The sequence below is a fragment of the Schistocerca cancellata genome, chromosome 9, assembly GCF_023864275.1.
Source record: "Schistocerca cancellata isolate TAMUIC-IGC-003103 chromosome 9, iqSchCanc2.1, whole genome shotgun sequence".
Classification (NCBI taxonomy): Eukaryota; Metazoa; Arthropoda; class Insecta; order Orthoptera; family Acrididae; genus Schistocerca; species Schistocerca cancellata.
Window position 1 is genome coordinate 379,654,720 of NC_064634.1, and position 21,129 is coordinate 379,675,848.

Below are 21,129 nucleotides of genomic sequence, written 5' to 3' on the forward strand. Positions count from 1 at the left end.
AAGGTAATGGAAAATTTACGAAAAAATACTCGTTTTTTTAAAAAATAGGTTTACTGAAAAAAAAAAATAGCACTGTTGCTATGGTTAACTGATATTTACGTCTTTTTTGCCTGGTTATTAATAAAAAATAAAACCTGTTATAAAGGAGACCAAACAAATATCGAAAAGTAGGTATTTTGCATCCCTACTACCGCGGCCGCGCTACACACTCATGTTACACTTAAAGATAAATCACACAAATGTGCCAGTAAAATTTTTAATAATGACATAAATGTCTGACCTTCTGGGCTTGAAATTCTTCTAGATGGTCATCCTCAAAGAGTTGATTTTTAAATGAGAAGCAAATGCTCTGTGATTTAAGAAATTCATCGTACATTCTTGCACATAGTTCATGTTGCATAAAAGGAAATTTACTTGGAAAGTAATGCTTTTCAAATCACTATTTGCAATATTTTCCCGTGACCTGTTAGAAATTGGTTCATTTCAGCAGTTGCCAGAGAGCGCCAGATAACAGGCGTCACTGCACACGCACAGCTACGATGACGCAGGAAGCCCGTATGTTCGTACATGTAAAACATTAAAAGATGTTTCATTATGTCTTAAAAGAAATGAGACATCAAAAAACGCATAATTTGGCTTAAAGTGCACATTCATATGTCCAGATTCGGATGTAAATTGTCTTGAATGCCCGTACTGTATTATCTCATGTTTGGTTCTTTATTATGGCACAATGCCATACAAGTTGGAAGATGGAAAACGTGCACTTGAAATGCAGCGAATAGCTGAAAGTAGCCACAGCAGTGTGAAATTAAACACTTTGTTTCAAATAAATTGACTGCCACAGTGGAAAAGATTAATAAAAGCCAAATCTCTTTAGCAAACCGACAAAAATAACTTTGTTGTTCTGCAAAGCGATTAATGCTTGACTGTCAGAAAGGTGGAAATAAAATAAAATCTGAAACTAATAACATATTTTTGCCTTCTGTAATTATGCGAACATATTTTAATTCACTTGATAGCTCCTGGCCACAGAAATCCGTTTTGTTTTCATTTAATGTGAGAGCAATGAATGAAGAGGAAACAGCAAAATCACTAAATGTAAGCACAGGTCACATGTAGACTACTCACCTCCCCACTTCAACTCAGACTGCTCTGTGCTTCAGCACCGGATCTTCAATATTTCCGAACCGGGGCAATATTAGATTGTGGCGCCCAGCCACACATCCGTAGCCAGAAGCAGGAGAAGGTACTACCCATACGCGACTCAGCTGCGCATGCTCAAGAGCCCACACGCAACTGCTCAAACGAATCTAATGTAAACAGCTGTCACATTAAGCTCATCGGAGGCAATTTATTGTTAGGAAGTATTGCACAGTCTTCCTAAAGCCTTTGACACCCTTCGCTGTTGGCAGATGCTTGTATGAGTACTGTGTTTTCTTGTTGTATATGGTGCATTTCCTTTGCGACTTAAGTTTTATTTTCATTTTTTCTTTCTCTCGTTCATTTTTTGTTGCTGCAGTATTATTCTGCAGAAGTGGGATACAGTAATATCCTTCATAGTGTGTTGGTTCTTACCAGTCAAAATCACAAAAACTTAACTGAAAACTAAAACAACAACAAAAATTCCTGGAATTCTAAGAAATTCCTGGGTTTTTCCCGGTTTTCTCCCAGATGATAAAATTTCCGGGTTTTTGCCGGATCTCCCAGTTGTCCTGGGTCGTATACACCCTGATGATACTTTTATGATAGTAATACACTATCTTATGATGAAATATTGTGTTGTGGTCCATGTAATGGTCCAACAATGAAAAAAGAAAGATGATTATAAGCAAATGTAACAATTTAAGTTAGACATGCACATTTCAAGGAAATTTTGACTAAGCTCATAAAGATAATACATGCCTGTTTCGGTGTTATATGCTTCACACTTCACTTCTCAGACCTTGGAGATGATCTCAGAAACCTACGTTCGCATCTTCAAAACGTGTATTGCCACCTCTTGTGCGGGTTATGGCATTCAATCTTTCAGGTATGCTCCTGATTAATGTGGTAATGTCCTGTTGATGAATCATACCCCATTCTTCTAGGAGGGTGTTCCGTAGGTTCTGCAAGGTGTCCAGATAGTGCTGACAGGCTCTTTTCCTCAGCCAGTTTCAAATGTGCTCAAGAGGATTCAAATCAGAGCTTCGAGCAAGCCAACCCATAGCATGAATCCCTGTTTCATCCAAGAACTCGTGCACAATTCTTGCAACATGTGAGCATGCATTGCCACACATTAGTGTAAAATCACCACCAATAAATGGAGCGAGAGGTACAACATGCACAACATGCTCCAGAAGGATTTCCTCCACATACTAATGTACAATAAGGCTCCCATGCTCCACAAAGACCAAGTCCCTGCTTGCAGCTGTATTGATTCCTGCCCACACCTTCACAGTACTACCCTGAAAAGGTGTCCTGGATAAGACTGTGCAAGTGGAATACCTTTCCCATGGCCTTCTCCAGACACACTCTCTTCCATCAGGTGACTGAAGGCCAAATTGTGACTCATTGGTGAACAACACTTAATCTAATTATTGTGCTGTCCAGCCAAGATGTTCTCTTGCAAAACACAGTTGAACTGTGCAATGCTCTCTGGTGAGTTTCGGACCTGTAGCAGGTCTTCTTGACTGAAGATTGGCTTCTTCTGGTCTCTTCGAAGATATCCCTCAAACTTGGTGGAGTCAGTTTTGTGCTTCAATAGTGGTGGTGTGAAGGTTGCAGAGGACTTTAAGTTGTAAGAAGCAGTCATTTCTTTCCAATGTTACTCTTCTCGGGCCTGTACCTAGTCTCCTTGCAAAGTCTCCAGTTCCCTGTGCCTACATACAGTTGTGGAAATAGTAGAAGGTGTAGCTCGTAACACTTTGGCCACACAATGCATGCTGCAGCCATTTTCAATAAAGGAAAAGCTTTCACAGCTTGTCCAGGGCTTAATGACATGTGTACTCCAGAAAGATGATTATGACTATCACAAAAAGATCCTATTAACATGTGCGATTGAAAGGGGAACAATTCAGTGAACAACAATAAGCACTACAAGAGTGGGAAACCATTATTCGTGCACATTCAGTGATGTGTTTCCCAGTTTGCACGGGAAATAACTGAGGCTAGTGCAACAATCAATCAATCTATCAACACTTCATTGTTTGCCTGCAAAGCAATGCCAATAACATACCCTGCCTCAAAAAATTGGTTGTAGTGTTTCACTTTGATTAAACAGATAATTACACAATGATTACACATCATTTATTGGGTGCTCCATTTTTGTGCCAGTCAGTGTAATTTACTTGATTTATGATTTACATTATTATGGTATGTTGTAAGGTTAGTTTTACAAGAACATTTGAGATTGGGTAATACATAACTCTGACTGTATGATTGTTGAAGAAACTTCCTGAATATATTGTGCCTTGTGTCTGGCAGGTTATTTGGAACATCTGTTGATGGTGAAAATGCTTTACTTATTTTATTACTGTCCTTGACATTATTTATGCTGTGTGTTGAAGGAGAACATACTTTTTAAGAATTTTATACCTTAATACATTAATACATCACACAGTTTACTGCTGATCTCATAACAACATTGTTGACTTAAAGAGAAGGTGTAGAGATTGGTTAGGGAGAATACATTTATATTTCTGGCAAAAATACCACGCTTCGAGTGTCTATGATTTATGCTACAACACTATGACAATAAAAATTTTTACACTTGGAGTTACTGATGTTTGATGAGTGGAAAAAAGAGAGAGAGAGAGAGAGAGAGAGAGAGAGAGAGAGATGCTTCAGGCCTACTGATAAATAGCCTTGTGACTTGAAATGAATATTTTGATGTACAGTTATATTGTTAAATTCATACATATTAATACAATGATAGGAACTTTGAAGATGTTGGAAAATATTTTGAGGACACAGACATTGGATATTACTGAAAAACCCACATTTGAAGAGATTTTGTTGCACATCTGTACACATTGATTACATTAAGTTGAGAAGAGGTAGGATGAAATGCTAAAACTTATGCTTTCTACATTAGCTTGTGTGAGATGAAGTGAGAGTAAGAAGTGACTGGAAGTGAAGTTTTAACAGTTAACAAGCCTAATTTTACAACTTTTTCTTATACTATGCTTGCAAATGGATAAGTCTTTGGGAAGACACTGTTGTCGTTATTAGACAGACTACACAGCTAAACATAAGGACAAACTGACATTACCTTTATTTGCCCTGAAAAGTCTCTGCCAAAGCTATTGGCATTCTACCTCTTTACGTGAGAAAGGAAACCTTATCAGATGGATTACTTGTTTTGAGGACTGGTGAGGAGTAAGATTTCATTTGTAAATTTGATACTCTACTGTTTTCCACGAAAAATATGAATCAACACTACTTATGTTTAAGAGAGAAAAGACTTTGCCTTTCAGTTTCAAACTATTTAATTTAGCTATATTCATTTTGTTTAATTATGGATGTATTTCCGTACAAGAAAACAGAAAGTATGATTAATGGGAAAATACTTACAGATTTCTATGTAAATATGTTTAAAATTTAAAAAAATGAACTGATACTCTAAGTCTGTGATAGGATAGGTGGTTTATTACACAATGGACTGATTTTCTGAGTCTGTGATAAGCAAGAGGTTTACTGAGGGAAAGACTAGTTTCTGAGTTTATGATAAACTAGGTGGTTTATTAAGGAAAAGACTGATTCCCCGAGTCCGTTGTAGGGTTAAACATAAACCGATTTCTCAGATATTCGAAATCTGCAAACTCTGAATAATCTTAGAGACATACCTTGAGTTTACAACTGAATATAAAACACTCGCTTCCTTGAAAAATCAATTTTGAAGAAAGAACCCACATGCCAACATCACTCTCAGCATTAAAAAAAAGGAACCAATCTTGAGTCATGACATAAGTCTTTTTGTACTTTCATATATGTGGTTTTATAATTTACACTAAGTCATGCCAGAATTTTGAAGAAATGGTATTATGTATTTCGCTGTATATCTTTCTAAATGGTATTAGATGATTTTTCACTAATTTTCCTTATTATGTAGTATTTTGATGACAAGATACTCTGATCTTTAACGTATTTCATTCCGTACTTTACTACATGTTGTTTAACAATATTTTTCTATTTAACATTATATCTTTCAAAATTTATTATTCTGTTTAGGGATATATTTTCTGCATGTACGACAGGGTGTCAAAAAATAACTGGAATTATTTTTTTGCATTTTAATGTGCCCATGCTTGAGTACTGGACAGGTCTGATCTTGAATGATGTAATACCATACAAATCAGTCACCTGGTGGTATGCAGTTGGAGGGAGGTAGAGAAAGTGTATGGGTGTGTTTACTGTACCAAACATGGATATCATGTTGCAGCAGTGCACGTAAATTAGATTTTGCATTCTTCTTGACAAAACTCCATCACAAATATTGAAAATATTGCAGCAAGCCTACAAAGAGCAGGCCTATGGGGAAAACACAAGGTTTTGAGTGGCATAAATGATTTAAGAAGAATAAAAATGACCTTACAGATGATCCATGCCCCGAAAGGCCCTCAACTTCAAAGACTGAAACCAATGTCAACACAATTGATGTCACATCATGGAAAGACCATCATTTATTGTTAACAAAGATTGAAGAGATTATGAACATATCCTATGGATCGGTTGAACACAATGTACAAAATATTCTAGGACATAGAAAAGTTGCAGCAAAGTGGGTGCCTTGTGCAATAAGTGATGAACATAAGGCTCACCATGTGATGGCATGTCAACAAAGGAAGGGAAAGTTTCAGCGAGAACCATATTTTTTTGGACAAGGTCATCACAAGCAACAAATCCAGGTTTTATCATTATGACCCAGAGACAAAACAGGACCATCAAGTCCAAGAACCAAAAAGGCCATAGATTAGATTAGATTAATACTAGTTCCATGGATCATGAATACGATATTTCGTAATGATGTGGAACGGGTCAAATTTTCCAATACATGACATAATTAAGTTAATTTAACAACATACTTAAGTTAATATAACAACTTTTTCATTTTTTTGTGTTTTTTATTTTTATTTTTTTAATATTTTTTTTTAAATTTATATCTAAAAATTCCTCTATGGAGTAGAAAGAGTTGTCATTCAGAAATTCTTTTAATTTCTTCTTAAATACTTGTTGGTTATCTGTCAGACTTTTGATACTATTTGGTAAGTGACCAAAGACTTAAGTGCCAGTATAATTCACCCCTTTCTGTGCCAAAGTTAGATTTAATCTTGAATAGTGAAGATCATCCTTTCTCCTAGTATTGTAGTTATGCACACTGCTATTACTTTTGAATTGGGTTTGGTTGTTACTAACAAATTTCATAAGAGAGTATATATACTGAGAAGCTACTGTGAATATCCCTAGATCCTTAAATAAACGTCTGCAGGATGATCTTGGGTGGACTCCAGCTATTATTCTGATTACACGCTTTTGTGCAATAAATACTTTATTCCTCAGTGATGAATTACCCCAAAATATGATGCCATATGAAAGCAACAAGTGAAAATAGGCGTAGTAAGCTAATTTACTAAGATGTTTATCACCAAAATTTGCAATGACCCTTATTGCATAAGTAGCTGAACTCAAACGTTTCAGCAGATCATCAATGTGTTTCTTCCAATTTAATCTCTCATCAATGGACACACCTAAAAATTTCGAATATTCTACCTTAGCTACATGCTTCTGATTAAGGTCTATATTTATTAATGGCGTCATACCATTCACTGTACGGAACTGTATGTACTGTGTCTTATCAAAATTCAATGGGAGTCCGTTTACAAGGAACCACTTAGTAATTTTCTGAAAGACAGTATTGACAATTTCATCAGTTAATTCTTGTTTGTCAGGTGTGATTACTATACTTGTATCATCAGCAAAGAGAACTAACTTTGCCTCTTCATGAATATAGAATGGCAAGTCATTAATATATATTAACAACAACAAAGGACCCAAGACTGACCCTTGTGGAACCCCATTCTTGATAGTTCCCCAGTTTGAGAAATGTGTTGATCTTTGCATATTATGAGAACTACTTATTTCAACTTTCTGCACTCTTCCAGTTAGGTACGAATTAAACCATTTGTGCACTGTCCCACTCATGCCACAATACTTGAGCTTGTCTAGCAGAATTTCATGATTTACACAATCAAAACAATAGTTCTACCTAGTGCAGGAAAAGTCATGCATCTTGTTTTCTTTGATAAGCAAGGCACTGTGCATGATCACACAGAGGATGAGCGATGTACTGTTACTGCAAGTTACTACTGTGATGTACTGAAGGGGCAATTAAGGAGGAAAACTGTTACATCCACCTTATTCACTGTACATAGTGCCATGTGACTTCCACGTATTTCCTGGAGTGAAAAAAGAGCTTCAGGGTCATTATTTTCAGAGTTATAGAGAGCTAAACAATCAATTGTCGGGTGTATTCAACAGACATTCAAAAAGAGTCTTTAGGGAGTGTTTTGAACATTGGACTGAATGCTGGAATTATTGTATTATGTCCAAGGGAGTTTACTTTGAAGATCTGTATTGGAATTTGAATAAAGGTGAGTGCAGATGCAAACAGTACCAAAAGTTACAAAACAGCCAAACATGAATAATAATCACCTTTGGGAAAATTTGTGGAAATTAATAATGAATATTATCTGATATTATCTGGCTCTTTTTCAATTTATCAAACATTACTGCAGTCATATTTTAATACCTCAAATATATTTCTATTAAATGTTCTTAAACTTCTCATGTGTTCAAAACTGCAGAAACAAGTTAACATGTTAAAACTACAAAATTCATGATGAGGACATTATTAGGAAATGCAAACAATATAACTTCCTGATAACCGAGCCACATATGTAAGTTTTGCCCCTATCACGAAATTCTATACTTAATTTCATCTCTCAATATATGGTAGGAAGTCTCTCTGTTAACTAGTTTGGCCTTAAGTAAAGAAGGAAGCATTTGAATTGTTAGACTAAACATCTCATATTTCACTATGAAAACAAAAGGAGTACTGTGACTTATGTATTTAGAAAATATGTACTTGTAAATTAAAGTATTTTGCCATCTGAATTGTCAGCTCAGTGTAAAATTTAATTGTAAGTGTTTATAGTAGTTAACCCAATTTAGTGCTTATTATAAATATGGACAGATTTTTGTACCCAGCATGTCAGTCTTCTGCCAGATTTTGAGGTGAAATCTATGTCATTGGTCCAAACAATGTGATAACAAGCATTAATATTTAAAATGGTGTGTCTGATTATTATACATATCACACACAAAGCCTGCAGATCGGAAGAATTCCAGATTATCTACAAGAATCAGCTGTTGCAGCAAAGAAGAAAAGAAGATGATAAGTATTTGTATTTCACTGAATTTACATCCCAATCTGATAAAATATTTGCAGTATTAGCTGTTGCCATGAACAGCAACAAATTCTTTTACACTTCAGCAGATTTTGTAATTGCGTAACATTACACAATAATCAAACATAACTAATGTGCCAAAGAATGGGGAAGAAACGAAATATTATGAATGATGGATTTGTAAACAGGAGCCTGAAAAACATAGCTGTGAAGATTTTGATTCTTAAATATAAAGTTTTTTACTAAAAAGCTACAGAAGAATCTGTCATCTCTAACTTACCCTAAAGGAAGGTAACCACATATAAGCAACATATAATAATAATTGTAAATGTTCATTATGACAAACTGAACCTATGGTATCTCTCATACACTCGGTAATGAATTATGTATGCCAGCAATATTCTTATAGTTCTTAATTCTCTCTACTAGCTCATAACAATAACCTATATATTTTTAACACAGTATCTGTATGGAGCTTTGGGATGTGTATGGTCTGGTATTGCATAAAACTTTCCCTAGACCAAAAGATATTTTTAAAATTTAACCATACAGTACTGAAGAATTATGCCTCTTCTCATGATTGTATGTTTTCTTGACTACAATGTTATTAAGACGAGGGAGCACTAATTCTACTAGGTGGAACTAGAAAAAGGAATAGACATTATTGAAGGAATCATCCTGTTGCTCACTAGAACTATTAGAAATTTCATAATAACACTACTAGTTCATGTAATGTTTTACAGAGCTAAAATTAAGTAAAAGATAGAAAAAATACTTACTGCAAAATAAGCGCGTGGCTCCAGGAGGCGCAGGATTTGTGTTGGTGGAAGATAGTGACCATAAGCTATTCTGTACTCCTGAAACAGAGTGTGACATCAATTAGTTCACTATAGATAGTGAGAAAATATGATTAAAAATAACAAACAACAACAAAGTACTAAAATACATGTTTTTCATTTATATTTGTATTCTTCTGTCATATAACTTCTAATTATTGTTGGAAGTACACTATGAGCACATCTTATACCACTGCTTTATCAACAGATTTTTAGTGACCTAATAAAGCAATGATATAAGATGTGCTCAGTGTTTATGTTGTGGTCACAGGCCTCCTGCAGACTTTATGTCACAACTTAAGTTCACTGGTGGTGTCAGTCTTTCCATCATTTCCTTGCTAATACCAATATTCTTAACCCATTGTCTGATATTTATAAATCTTATACTTTGTATGCAAAACTACATTGTTCTTTCTACATTTCTGTTCAGTTTTCTTATTAGGTGACCTATAGCTCTCCTTGGCAACTTAATTTCTGCTCTTTGTAACAGCATTTTATTTTTATTGAATTAATATCTCACTTTCACTTACAAAATTATTTAAGAGGATAGATAAAAATCTACACACCTAGCGGCAGCAGAACACACAAGACAGTTTTAACTGGCAAGCTTTCGAAGCCAGTGACTCCTTCTTCAGGCCGAAGGCTGTACGGTAAGTCTCCCCTGACCCACAGTTCTGGGTAACTTTCCCAAAATCTACCCCTTTTCCTAGATCTCAACAGTCCTTTTCCTTCACCCCTCTTCCTTGCCCTTCAACCCTTCTGCCTGAAGAAGGAGCCACTCGCTCTGAAAGCTTGCCAATTACAACCGCCTTATGTGTGTGTTCTGCTGCCGCTTGGTGAGTATATTTTTTATCTATCCTATTAAATAATTTTGTCAATAACTGATTCTTTTTACTTCCATGTACGAAACATGAAATTTTCTACTTTTTAAAGATTATGAATAATCTTGTTCCCTACTTTTTTGTATTTCTGGAGAGAATTTCAATATATAATTGAGAAATTTTGTTCCTTATATCCAAAATCTATTTGATTTTGAAAGTAGGATGAACTGGCTCCTCCTACCCACTAATATTCAAAGACTGTTTACATATAATGATTTCTGCTCCTGTACATGTCATTCATTTAGTCTTGTTGGTTAAAATACAATTAACACTGCTTTAGTATCACTCTCATTAAACTCTGATAAACTCTCTATATGCAGTTTAGAAACTACAAAACATATACACCATATATGAGGGTATATAGATGGAATAGGTTAGCAGTGTTACATTTCTGGGATCAAAAGTTGGCAAAATTCAGTTTGGAGGAGCAAACAATAAACCTGCTGAAACATCTAAACAAGTCACCGTTTGCAATATGAATATTATCAGGTGATGTGAAAACAAAAAGATTGTCATCATTGTTTACTGGCATTTGATAATGTTTTACGTATTATATTTTTGAGTAACAATCATACTATGAAAATGACAGATTGCTACTCACCACATTGGATATGTTAAGTCATCGGGGGGAGGTGGGGGGGGGGGGGGAACCAGCTATAACGCATTTCAACACTCAAATGAAGGGCCTCTTCTGAAGTAGAGAACACATACATATTCACAACAGCACAACTCACACATACATGACAAATGTAGCTAGACACTGTGGCTGGACTGTGTTGTAACTGTGCCTGATGGGAGCAGCAGTCCAGTGGTGGGAATTAGGAGAAAGCAGGGGGTTGGGGGGGGGGGGGTGGACAGGGGTAGGCAAGATGGGGTAAAGGAAGATGTGGTGCTGCTTGTGGGATCGTGCAGAGAAATGCTGGGGATGTGGTAGTAGCTGCTGGGAACAGTCGGGTATTTGGTGAGGGGAGTGGAGAAGTAGAGAAGTTGAAAAGCACTAGTGGGTGAGTTGATGAAATAGAAGCCTGTGTTGTGCTGAAGTGGGAGCAGAGAAGGCATAGGTAAGTCAAGAACAGGCCTAGCAAAAGCTGGGGAGAGGGGAGGGGGAAGGGGAGGGGGGTTAGGAACCTCCACTAGGCCCTGTCCTCCACTTACCTATGTGCTTGCTTACATCTACTCCACCACAACACAGGCTTCCAATTCACCAACACACCTAATAGTCCTCTTCCCCTTTTCTACTTCTCCTTTTCCACTCCCTCCCCCCTCCCCCCCAAACCACCCAACTGTACCTAGCATGTTCCTGCACACTTCCATAGCAGCACCATGTCTTCCATTACACCAACCGAGCGAGGTGGCGCAGTGGTTAGACACTGGACTCGCATTCGGGAGGACGACGGTTCAATCCCGCGTCCGGCCATCCTGATTTAGGTTTTCCGTGATTTCCCTAAAATCGCTCCAGGCAAATGCCGGGATGGTACCTTTCAAAGGGCACGGCCGACTTCCTTCCCCGTCCTTCCCTAATCCGATGAGGCCGATGACCTCGCTGTCTGGTCTCCTTCCCCAAAAACCAACCAATCTTCCATTACACCATCCTGCCTAACAGTCTCTCTCCATGCCACCTCCTCACCCCACCAGCAGATTGCTGCTCCCATCAGCTGTAGTTATGACTCCTTCCTGCCACAAAGTATGGTGAATAACAATCTAGCTTTCTCACTACACTTTTGTTATTCCATCCTGGATTTTCTGTTGTTTGATATTTTTGAGTAACTTATTAAACCAAGCTATAGCTTTCTGGCTCCAAGTGTGTGCACTGTGAATTGTTTGTGGTGTCAGTTCAAGAATGTCTGGTAAAAGCTGTTCAAAAAACTACACATATCAACAACTGCTTCTCAGTACATTTATTTCTTAATGAAGTTTGTCATAAGTAATGTCCCTTTTTTACAGTCTAACAGCTCAATCCACAGAAACAGTATCAGCAATAACAACAAACTTTATAAGGCCGAAGTTATTCACTTTCATTCAAAAACATGTTCATTATTCAGGAACAACCATTTTCAATAGCTTGCAAAAAAGAGTAAAAAGTTTAGGCACCACTAAAGAACAGTTTTATAGTAGCCAAAATAATTAATTTGTAATCAACTACTTCCACACAACTGATGAATTTCTTAACAAAATCAACCCTTGTACTCACAATTAACTATTTTACATAACATGAATACTTTGTAATATATGACATAGTACAGCTATGGCGCAGTAATGCAATTTATGTAAATAAGCCTTGTAAGTGTTTTCTTATTTTCACAGTGCTTGATAACAAGGACCTATGAATTATTAAAGCATTTTTCTGTATACACATTTAGATGTCTTTGGTAAGCTTGTAATATACCATTCCCAAGTCTGTTGAGGCAAGATTTTAATTGGGGCAGGAATTTTATTCTTCTTGAGTCTGACCTGATAGCTGGCCATGGTGTGGAATCATTCCCTTGCTGTTAGTGATGCATCCATCCCTGTACATGCCTTTTATTACTCTTTTTTTTTGTTATGGTTTTAGGGTGCAAAACTGCTAAGGTCATTAGCACCCGGTCTGTGACTTAGGAAACAGTAAAAAAACGAAAACGGAAACTAGCAGCAATGGGAACGAAAGTCATAAAATTGGAGAAACTAAAAGCAGAAGGAAGGCTGAAAAATTAACTACAGAAGGAGGTTGGTTGTCCCAAAAAAAACTTCAAATGACAGACGACATTTCACTGGCACGAATGAACTCTAGAACGCGATCGGCTGATCGCGTGTCATCTGCTAAAATTGACGATATATCAAGCGACAGCTGTAGACGGGCGCGTAACGGAGTAAAATAGGGGCACTCAATTAAAAGGTGTCTTACCGTCCACAACTGAGAGCAGTGGGGACAGAGTGGGGGAGGATCGCCGCTTAAAAGATGTCTATGGCTAAAAAGACAGTGCCCTATCCGGAGTCTAGTTAAAATTACCTCCTCCCGACGACGCGTTCGGGAGGAAGAGGTCCAAGCACAAGGAAGAGTTTTCACGTCCTGCAATTTATTTTGGGGAAGTGTCGACCAGTGCGCGTGCCATAAATGAACAACACGACATAAAACGCTCCGTAGATCGGCGACGGGAATCGATGGAATAGCTGGCCGAAGAAGAGAGACTGCAGCCTTGGCTGCAATATCGGCCGCCTCATTTCCGCAGATACCAACGTGTCCCGGGAGCCAGAGGAAAGCCACCAAGATGCCCCCCAGGTGGAGCAAGCGCAGACAGTCCTGAATCCGGTGGACCAGAGGGTGCACAGAGTAAAGAGCTTGGAGACTGAGGAGAGAGCTGAGAGAATCGGAGCAGATAACGTACTGTATCCGCTGATGGCGGCGGATGTAGTGGACAGCCCAGAGAACAGCGTAAAGCTCTGCAGTATAGACCGAACACTGGTCGGGAAGCCGAAAGTGATTTGGGGTGTCGCCAACAACATAGGCACTCCCTACACCTAACGATGTTTTCGAGCCATCGGTGTAAATAAATGTGGCTTCCGTCATTTGTGCACATAGAGCAGCAAATGCCCGACGATAAACAAGTGAAGGGGTACCATCCTTGGGAAATCGACAAAGGTCACGGAGCAGGCAGATCCGGGGATGGAGCCAAGGCGGTGCTGTACCCCAAGTTGTCAAGAAGGTTTTAGGAAAGCGGAAGGAAAGAGAATGGAGCAGTTGAGGGAAGCGGACTCCCGGTGGTAGTAGAGAGGAGGGGCGGCCTGCATACCCTACATCAAAGGAGGCGTCGAAAAATATGTCATGGGCTGGATTAGCAGGCATGAAAGACAAGATGGCTGGCATAACGGCTCAGAAGGACTGCTCGCCGATTGGACAGCAGAGGTTCAGCAGTCTCAGCATAAAGGCTTTCCACAGGGCTGGTGTAAAAAGCTCCAGACACTAAACGTAATCCACGGTGGTGGATAGAGTCGAGACGCCGAAGAATAGACGGCCGAGCGGAGGAGTAGACTATGCTTCCATAGTCCAATTTCGAGCGCACTAAGGCGCGATAGAGGCGGAGAAGGACCACTCGGTCCGCTCCCCAGGAGGTACCATTCAGGACACGGAGGGTGTTGAGGGATCGCAGACAGCGAGCCGAAAGATACGAAATGTGGGAGGACCAGCGTAGTTTTCTGTCAAACATAAGACCCAAGAATTTAGCGACGTCTGAAAACGGAAGGTTGACAGGTCCTAGATGTAAGGAGGGTGGAAGAAACTCCTTACGTCGCCAAAAATTAACACAAACGGTCTTACTGAGAGAAAAACGGAAGCCGGTTTCGATGCTCCAAGAGTGGAGGCGATCGAGACATCCTTGAAGACGTCGTTCAAGAAGGCTGGTCCGTTGAGAGCTGTAGTAGATCGCAAAATCGTCCACAAAGAGGGAGCCCGAGACATCAGGAAGGAGACAATCCATAATTGGATTGATGGCAATGGCAAACAGTACAACACTCAGCACGGAGCCCTGGGGTACCTCGTTTTCTTGGGAGAAAGTACGGGAGAGAGTAGTGTTCACCCGCACCCTAAATGTGCGCTCTGCCATAAATTCGTGAAGAAAAAGGGGCAGCCTACCTCGAAAGCCCCAAGAGAACAGTGTGCGGAGGATACCTGTCCTCCAACAGGTATCGTATGCTCTCTCCAGATCAAAAAATATTGCTACTGTTTGGCGTTTCCGGAGAAAATTATTCATGATATAAGTGGAGAGAGAAACAAGATGGTCAACGGCAGAACGATGCTTTCGGAATCCGCATTGGGCAGGTGTTACAAGACTGCGGGACTCCAGCCACCAGGCTAGACGGTAATTCACCATACGCTCCAAAACCTTACAGACACTACTCGTGAGAGAAATGGGGCGATAGCTAGAGGGGAGATGTTTGTCCTTTCCAGGTTTCGGAACGGGAACGACGATAGCTTCCCGCCATCGTCTGGGAAAACTACTGTTGGTCCAAATTCGATTATAAAGGTGAAGGAGGTAATGCAGACTATGGGTTGATAAATGCAGCAACATTTGGACGTGGATACCATCCGGTCCTGGGGCGGAGGAGCGAGAAGAAGAGAGTGCATGTTGGAGTTCAAGCATGGAGAAAACAGTATTATAGCTTTCGCGATTTTGAGAGGAGAAAGCAAGAGGTCGCACTTCCGCTGCACGTTTCTTCGGGAGAAATCTCAGCGAAGTGCTGACCCAACGAGTTAGAAATTGCGACGGGGTCCATGAATGTATCATGCGCGACAGTGAGCCCAGAGACCGAGGAGAAACTAGGCACGCCTGAGAACCGTCGAAGCCGACTCCAAACTTCCGAGGAGGGACTGAAGGTGTTAAATGAGCTAATAACAAATTTCCAGCTTGCCTTCTTGCTATCGCAGATGACGCGACGGCATTGCGCACGGAACTGCTTATAGCGGATACAGTTGGCGAAAGTAGGATGGTGGCGGAAAGCGCGGAGAGCACGTCGCCGCTCACGTATTGCATCACGGCATGCCGCGTTCCACCAAGGAACTGGGGGGCGCCGGGGCAATTCGGAGGTGCGTGGTATTGAATGTTCTGCAGCCGTAAGAATAACATCAGTAATATGTGTGACCTCATCGTCGACGCTGGGAAAGTGACGGTCATCGAATGTCGCTAGAGACGAAAAAAGTGTCCAATCAGCTTGGGCAAACTTCCATCGTCGCGGGCGCATGTATGGCAGTTGAGGCTGCAGTCTAAGGACACATGGAAAGTGGTCACTCGAGTGTGTATCATCAAGGGCGAACCATTCAAAGCGCCGAGCTAGCGGAACAGTACTGACCGCAAGGTCCAAATGAGATAAATTTGTCGTGGAGGCAGATAAAAATGTAGGGATCCCAGGGTTGAGGCAAACTAGATCCGCTTGGTGGAAGACGTCTAGCAATAGTGAGCCTCATGGACAAGGATGTGGGGATCCCCAAAGCGGGTGGTGGGCATTGAAGTCCCCAACCAGCAAATAGGGGGGTGGAAGCTGACCAAGAAGATGAAGGAGATCAGCTCGTGCCACTGGTGTGGACGATGGAATGTATACAGTACAAAGAGAGAACGTGTATCCGGAAAGGGAAAGACGGACGGCGACAGCTTGGAAGGAAGTGTTTAAGGGGATTGGGTGGTAATGGAGAGTATCATGGAGAAGAATCATGAGTCCTCCATGGGCTGGAGTGCCTTCAACAGAGGGGAGATCATATCGGACGGACTGAAAATGAGGGAGAACAAAGCGGTCATGGGGACGCAGCTTTGTTTCCTGAAGACAGAAGATGACCGGCGAGTAGGATCGTAAGAGGATCGACAATTCATCCCTATTGGCTCGAATGCCGCGGATATTCCAGTGGATAATGGACATGGGGTGAACAGAAAATGGAGGAATGTGACCAAAGTTGCTGTCAACTCAAAGACTGCTCGGAGCTAGCGACCGACAGCATGGAATGGCATTCAGCCGAAGGCAGAAGATCCTGATCCATAGGTTGGTCAGGAGCAGGTCCTGCCACCAGCGATCGGCCGGTTGATCGGCCACCAGCAGTGCGCCTCGGCGACACGGAAGACGGCCGAGGGCGATTTCCGCCAGGTGGTTTTGTAGATGGGACACGCCTTGGCGGAGAAGGAGAGGAACTAGGTTTCTTTGTAGCCTTCTTAGAAGTATGATGTTTAGATGAAGGAGGAACCGATGGTTGGGAAGTTGCGGTACGTAAAAACTCTTCACGAGTATGCTCTTTTTTGGAAGGCTTGGTGTCTGACTTTTGGGCTCGAGATTTAGCAGAACCCGATGAAGGGTGAGCCATAGAGTGGGCAGGCGAAAGTGGTGAGGTTGAACGGGCAATCTTTGCGCTGGCCGATCTGACGACCGTGGCACTAAAGGTGAGGTCGCAAGTCTGCGTGGCCGCCTCCTTTGTTGGCCGAGGAGAAGCAAGGACAGTGCTGTATTTTCCTGTCTGAGGCGCGGTGGCTGGCGACTGGCAAATAATTTTCGAGCAGCAAAGGTCGACACCTTTTCCTTCACTCTTATTTCCTGGATGAGCTTTTCGTTCTTAAAAACGGGGCAATCTCGAGAGGAAGCAGCGTGGTCACCCATACAGTTGATGCAGCGAGGGGATGGAGGTGGACAAGCACCCTCATGGGCATCCTTGCCACACGTAACACATTTGGCCGGATTGGAGCAGGACTGGCTGGTGTGATTGAACCGCTGACACCGATAGCAACGCTTAGGGTTTGGGACATAAGAGCGAACAGAAATTATCTCATAACCTGCTTTGATTTTCGATGGGAGTTGAACTTTGTCAAATGTCAAGAAGACAGTGCGGGTTGGAATGATGTTCGTGTCAACCCTTTTCATAACTCTATGAACAGCCGTTACGCCCTGGTCAGACAGGTAGTGCTGAATTTCTTCGTCAGACAATCCATCGAGGGAGCGTGTATAAACGACTCCACGCGAGGAATTTAAGGTACGGTGCGGTTCCACCCGGACAGGGAAGGTGTGGAGCAGAGAAGTACGCAGCAATTTTTGTGCCTGGAGGGCACTGACTGTTTCTAACAACAAGGTGCCATTCCGTAACCTGGAACAAGACTTTACAGGACCTGCAATTGCGTCGACACCTTTCTGAATAATGAAAGGGTTGTCCGTGGAGAAGTCGTGACCTTCGTCAGACCGAGAAACAACAAGGAACTGTGGCAACGATGGAAGAGCTGTCTGTGGCTGAGACTCAGTGAACTTACGTTTGTGAGCAGACATAGTGGAAGGTGAGGAAACCATTGCGGAAGAATCCCCCGTGATTACCAGCGTCTCCGATGGCGCGCTCCTCCCTTGTGGGGGCCTTCACTGAGGGCTTCCCGCCTTAGGTGATTGTTCACACCTCAGGTCACACCTCCCGACAAACGGACGGAAGGACCAATCGGCACTTTCGAAAGGTATCAGCTCAGGTAATCACCCCTCCCTGGGCCTGGCCGTTACCAGGGGGTACGTACGTGTCCTACCTGTCTACCCGGGGCGGGGAATTACGCGTTACCCCGTCACCGGCTATGCATGGAAGTGCGTGGGTCGGCCTTCAGACACGCACAGGGAGGAAAAAAGAGAAAGGGAAAGGAAAGAAGAGGGGTCTCAAACGCCGCAGTGGAGAAAAGCGCAGAGAGAAGCGGGAAGGAAAAGAGAAGGACATAGGAAGGATGAAGACTTGCAAGTATAGAAAGCAAGGAATTTGTAACAGTTTAGAGCGTCCATCTCCGGACGTAGGCACAAACCATACTCCCAGAGGGGGAGAAAGGGAAGGAAAGAGCCAGTGGTGAGGGGGGGGGGGGAAGATGGGGGAGGGGGAAGGATGAGGAAAGGGAAGGTATGCAGCCCGGAAAGGAAGGAGGGCCACATTAGCTCGGGGTCCCGTGCTCGCTACGCACGTGTCCACAAAAGAGTTGTGAACCCCCTGGGGGGTTTTATTACTTCTACGAGATGCAGAAGAACATATATTTCTCCAAAATTACCAACAGCTGTTGGTAATTAATTTTATCAAATTATTTTATGTAATCTGTAAATAGGTGCCCAGGAAATAAATTTGTGAAGATGATTTAGTATTTCCAGGAGAAAAATGCATTTATTTAAAAATGTATGCTTTAGAATGTCCAGCTCTCTTGTCAGTACTATTTCTGAACATACCATTCTGAAGACTGATCAAGACGAGCTTATTATATGCTACAAGCATGCAGTGACACTGCTTAGGTCAGTCATTGAAATATAATGCACAAAAATGGAATTGTCATCCTGGATACCACTTATCAATCACACCAACAAATTAATTTTGTTTCTGTGCTCATAAACATAAGTGACAAGGAGTAAATGACTAATCAAAGAGACACGACAAGGATGGATGTGGATTGTGGTCATGTGAGGAGCAGAACTGGAAATAGGCAAACGCAGAAGAGGGAGAGGGGGGAAACACACAGAAAGGAAGAGAGATGGGCAAATAGATAGATAGCTTACTCTATTAATGAAAATTCCAATATGATGGGAAAGAGGAAAAGATTCACAATGGACCAAAAGTTGCAGGAAATAAAAAAAAATATGAATAATGACACAAAGGTGTGCACTAATACAGACAAATACAACCAATCCAAAACCTCTCAAATAGCTTTCTCATTTTTTGAGTTGCCAAGGGAGTGTGATGAACTGGGAATTACATCAGGGACCTGATACTGACAACCATGGTGAAGATTGAGAAACACTGTTCTATACAAGCAGAATGAAGTAGTATCAGCACCCAGATAATATGGTGTAGAGCTGTCTTTTGCATCCAAAACAGCTAGCATCTCCTAACAGATACATACAACAATGTAATTTGCTGGGGGTCATTCAGATTTTTTGTCATTTCTTGCAGTGAAACTTGACCATCTTCTTGACAGGCACTGGAAGCATTTAACAGGGCTTTAAGTGGTTTTCCAATACAAGCCACAGCTGCTCAATGATAAATAACTCAAAAAATTGTAAAGACTGCAGAAATATGTTGTTTCGCAGTAATCTTCATCAAACCACTCTACATTTAGAGCAATTTGAGAAAGGACATTACATTTTTGACCGTAGCACAAACTGGAAATATAACACAGTCAAAACCATGATAGAGTCACCACCACATTTCACAGCTGAAATAAAACAGACTCAGGTGTAAACTTCCTCTGGTAGTCTTCACAAGCAATCACATCCTTCACAACAGTACATGGTAAGTGTGGTCATAAAGTATTGCTGGTAGTTTTAGGTTTTATGTTCCACAGATCATGTTCCCCCTAAAAACCAATACAAAGTGTATGGCAGAGAGTACTTCCCCAAGTATCATGTAGTAGGCTTTCATCTCTACTTCTATAGAAAGAGTGACTGCTTCAATGATTCTGTGTGCACTGTAATTAGATGAGTCTTGCGTCTTACAGTCCATAAGAGAAAAATATTTTCCTAGGTTTCACATCTAATCTTGGATCCTGGAACTTTATAAGTAGGCTCTTCAGCATTTCTCTGAAACTCTCCAATGGACCAAATAGGCCTGTGACCATTCATGACGTCATTCTTGGTGTATGTTGAATATTTTCTGTTAGACCTATTTGGTAGAGTACTATAAATGTGAACAATATTCTAGTAACGGTTATGGGATGCACAAGAGTTTTGTAAGTAATCTTCTTTGAAGATTAATTTCATTTTCCCAGTATCCTACTAATGAACTGAAGACTGCCACCTACTTTATGTCGAACTGAGCCTACATCACTATTTCATTTCGTATCCTGCTACAAACTGTTAAAACCACATTGACTGAATATAATTGTCTCACGTTGATATTGTAGTCATAGGATACTATTTTCCTGATTTCTTTTATGTGTACAGTTTTATATTTCTGAACATTTAAACCAAGTTACCAATCTTTGAAATCTCATCAAATCATCTGTGCAGTTTTCTTCACACAACACTTCATTAAACTAACTGCATCATCTGAAAATATTTTGGAATTACTATTAATACCGTCATGTGAGAAGAGCTCAAATTGGGATTGTATGACAGGTGTTTCTGAAATTCCCAGTTGTTTGGCATGTAGGAATCATTCCAATCAGATTTGAGCTCCCAATTTGTTCTAAGATTCTATAAGAGATGGATGTCAGTGATTTTGGATGAAAGTTTTGTGGATAACTTTTGTTACTTCTCTTATAGACAGGTGTGATCTTCAGTTTCTTCCAACTACAAACACTGTTTTTGTCCGAGGTATTTAACATTTGGTGAAAGTAAGCGAAGCTGAACATTTTAATAGAGAATGGGTTGAGTCATCGGCAGACACGCACAAAATAAACAGAAAACTTGACAGCTTTCATAAGAAATCCTTTCTCAAGCTAGAACACACACACACACACACACACACACACACACACACACACACACACATGCGCAAGCTCTCGTGCATCTGTGCCCCTGAAT

At 40.8% G+C, this 21,129-nt stretch overlaps 1 protein-coding gene across 1 annotated transcript in view; it reads right to left on the reverse strand.

Annotated features, from left to right (window-relative positions):
- The window catches only part of LOC126100587 (uncharacterized), a 61,974-nt gene that overhangs the window by 33,677 nt on the left and 7,168 nt on the right, over positions 1–21,129 (reverse strand). Inside the window, exon 2 of the mRNA XM_049911210.1 lies at positions 9,224–9,301. Coding sequence (XP_049767167.1) covers positions 9,224–9,301 — 78 coding nt within the window. The remainder of the gene's footprint in view (positions 1–9,223; positions 9,302–21,129) is intronic.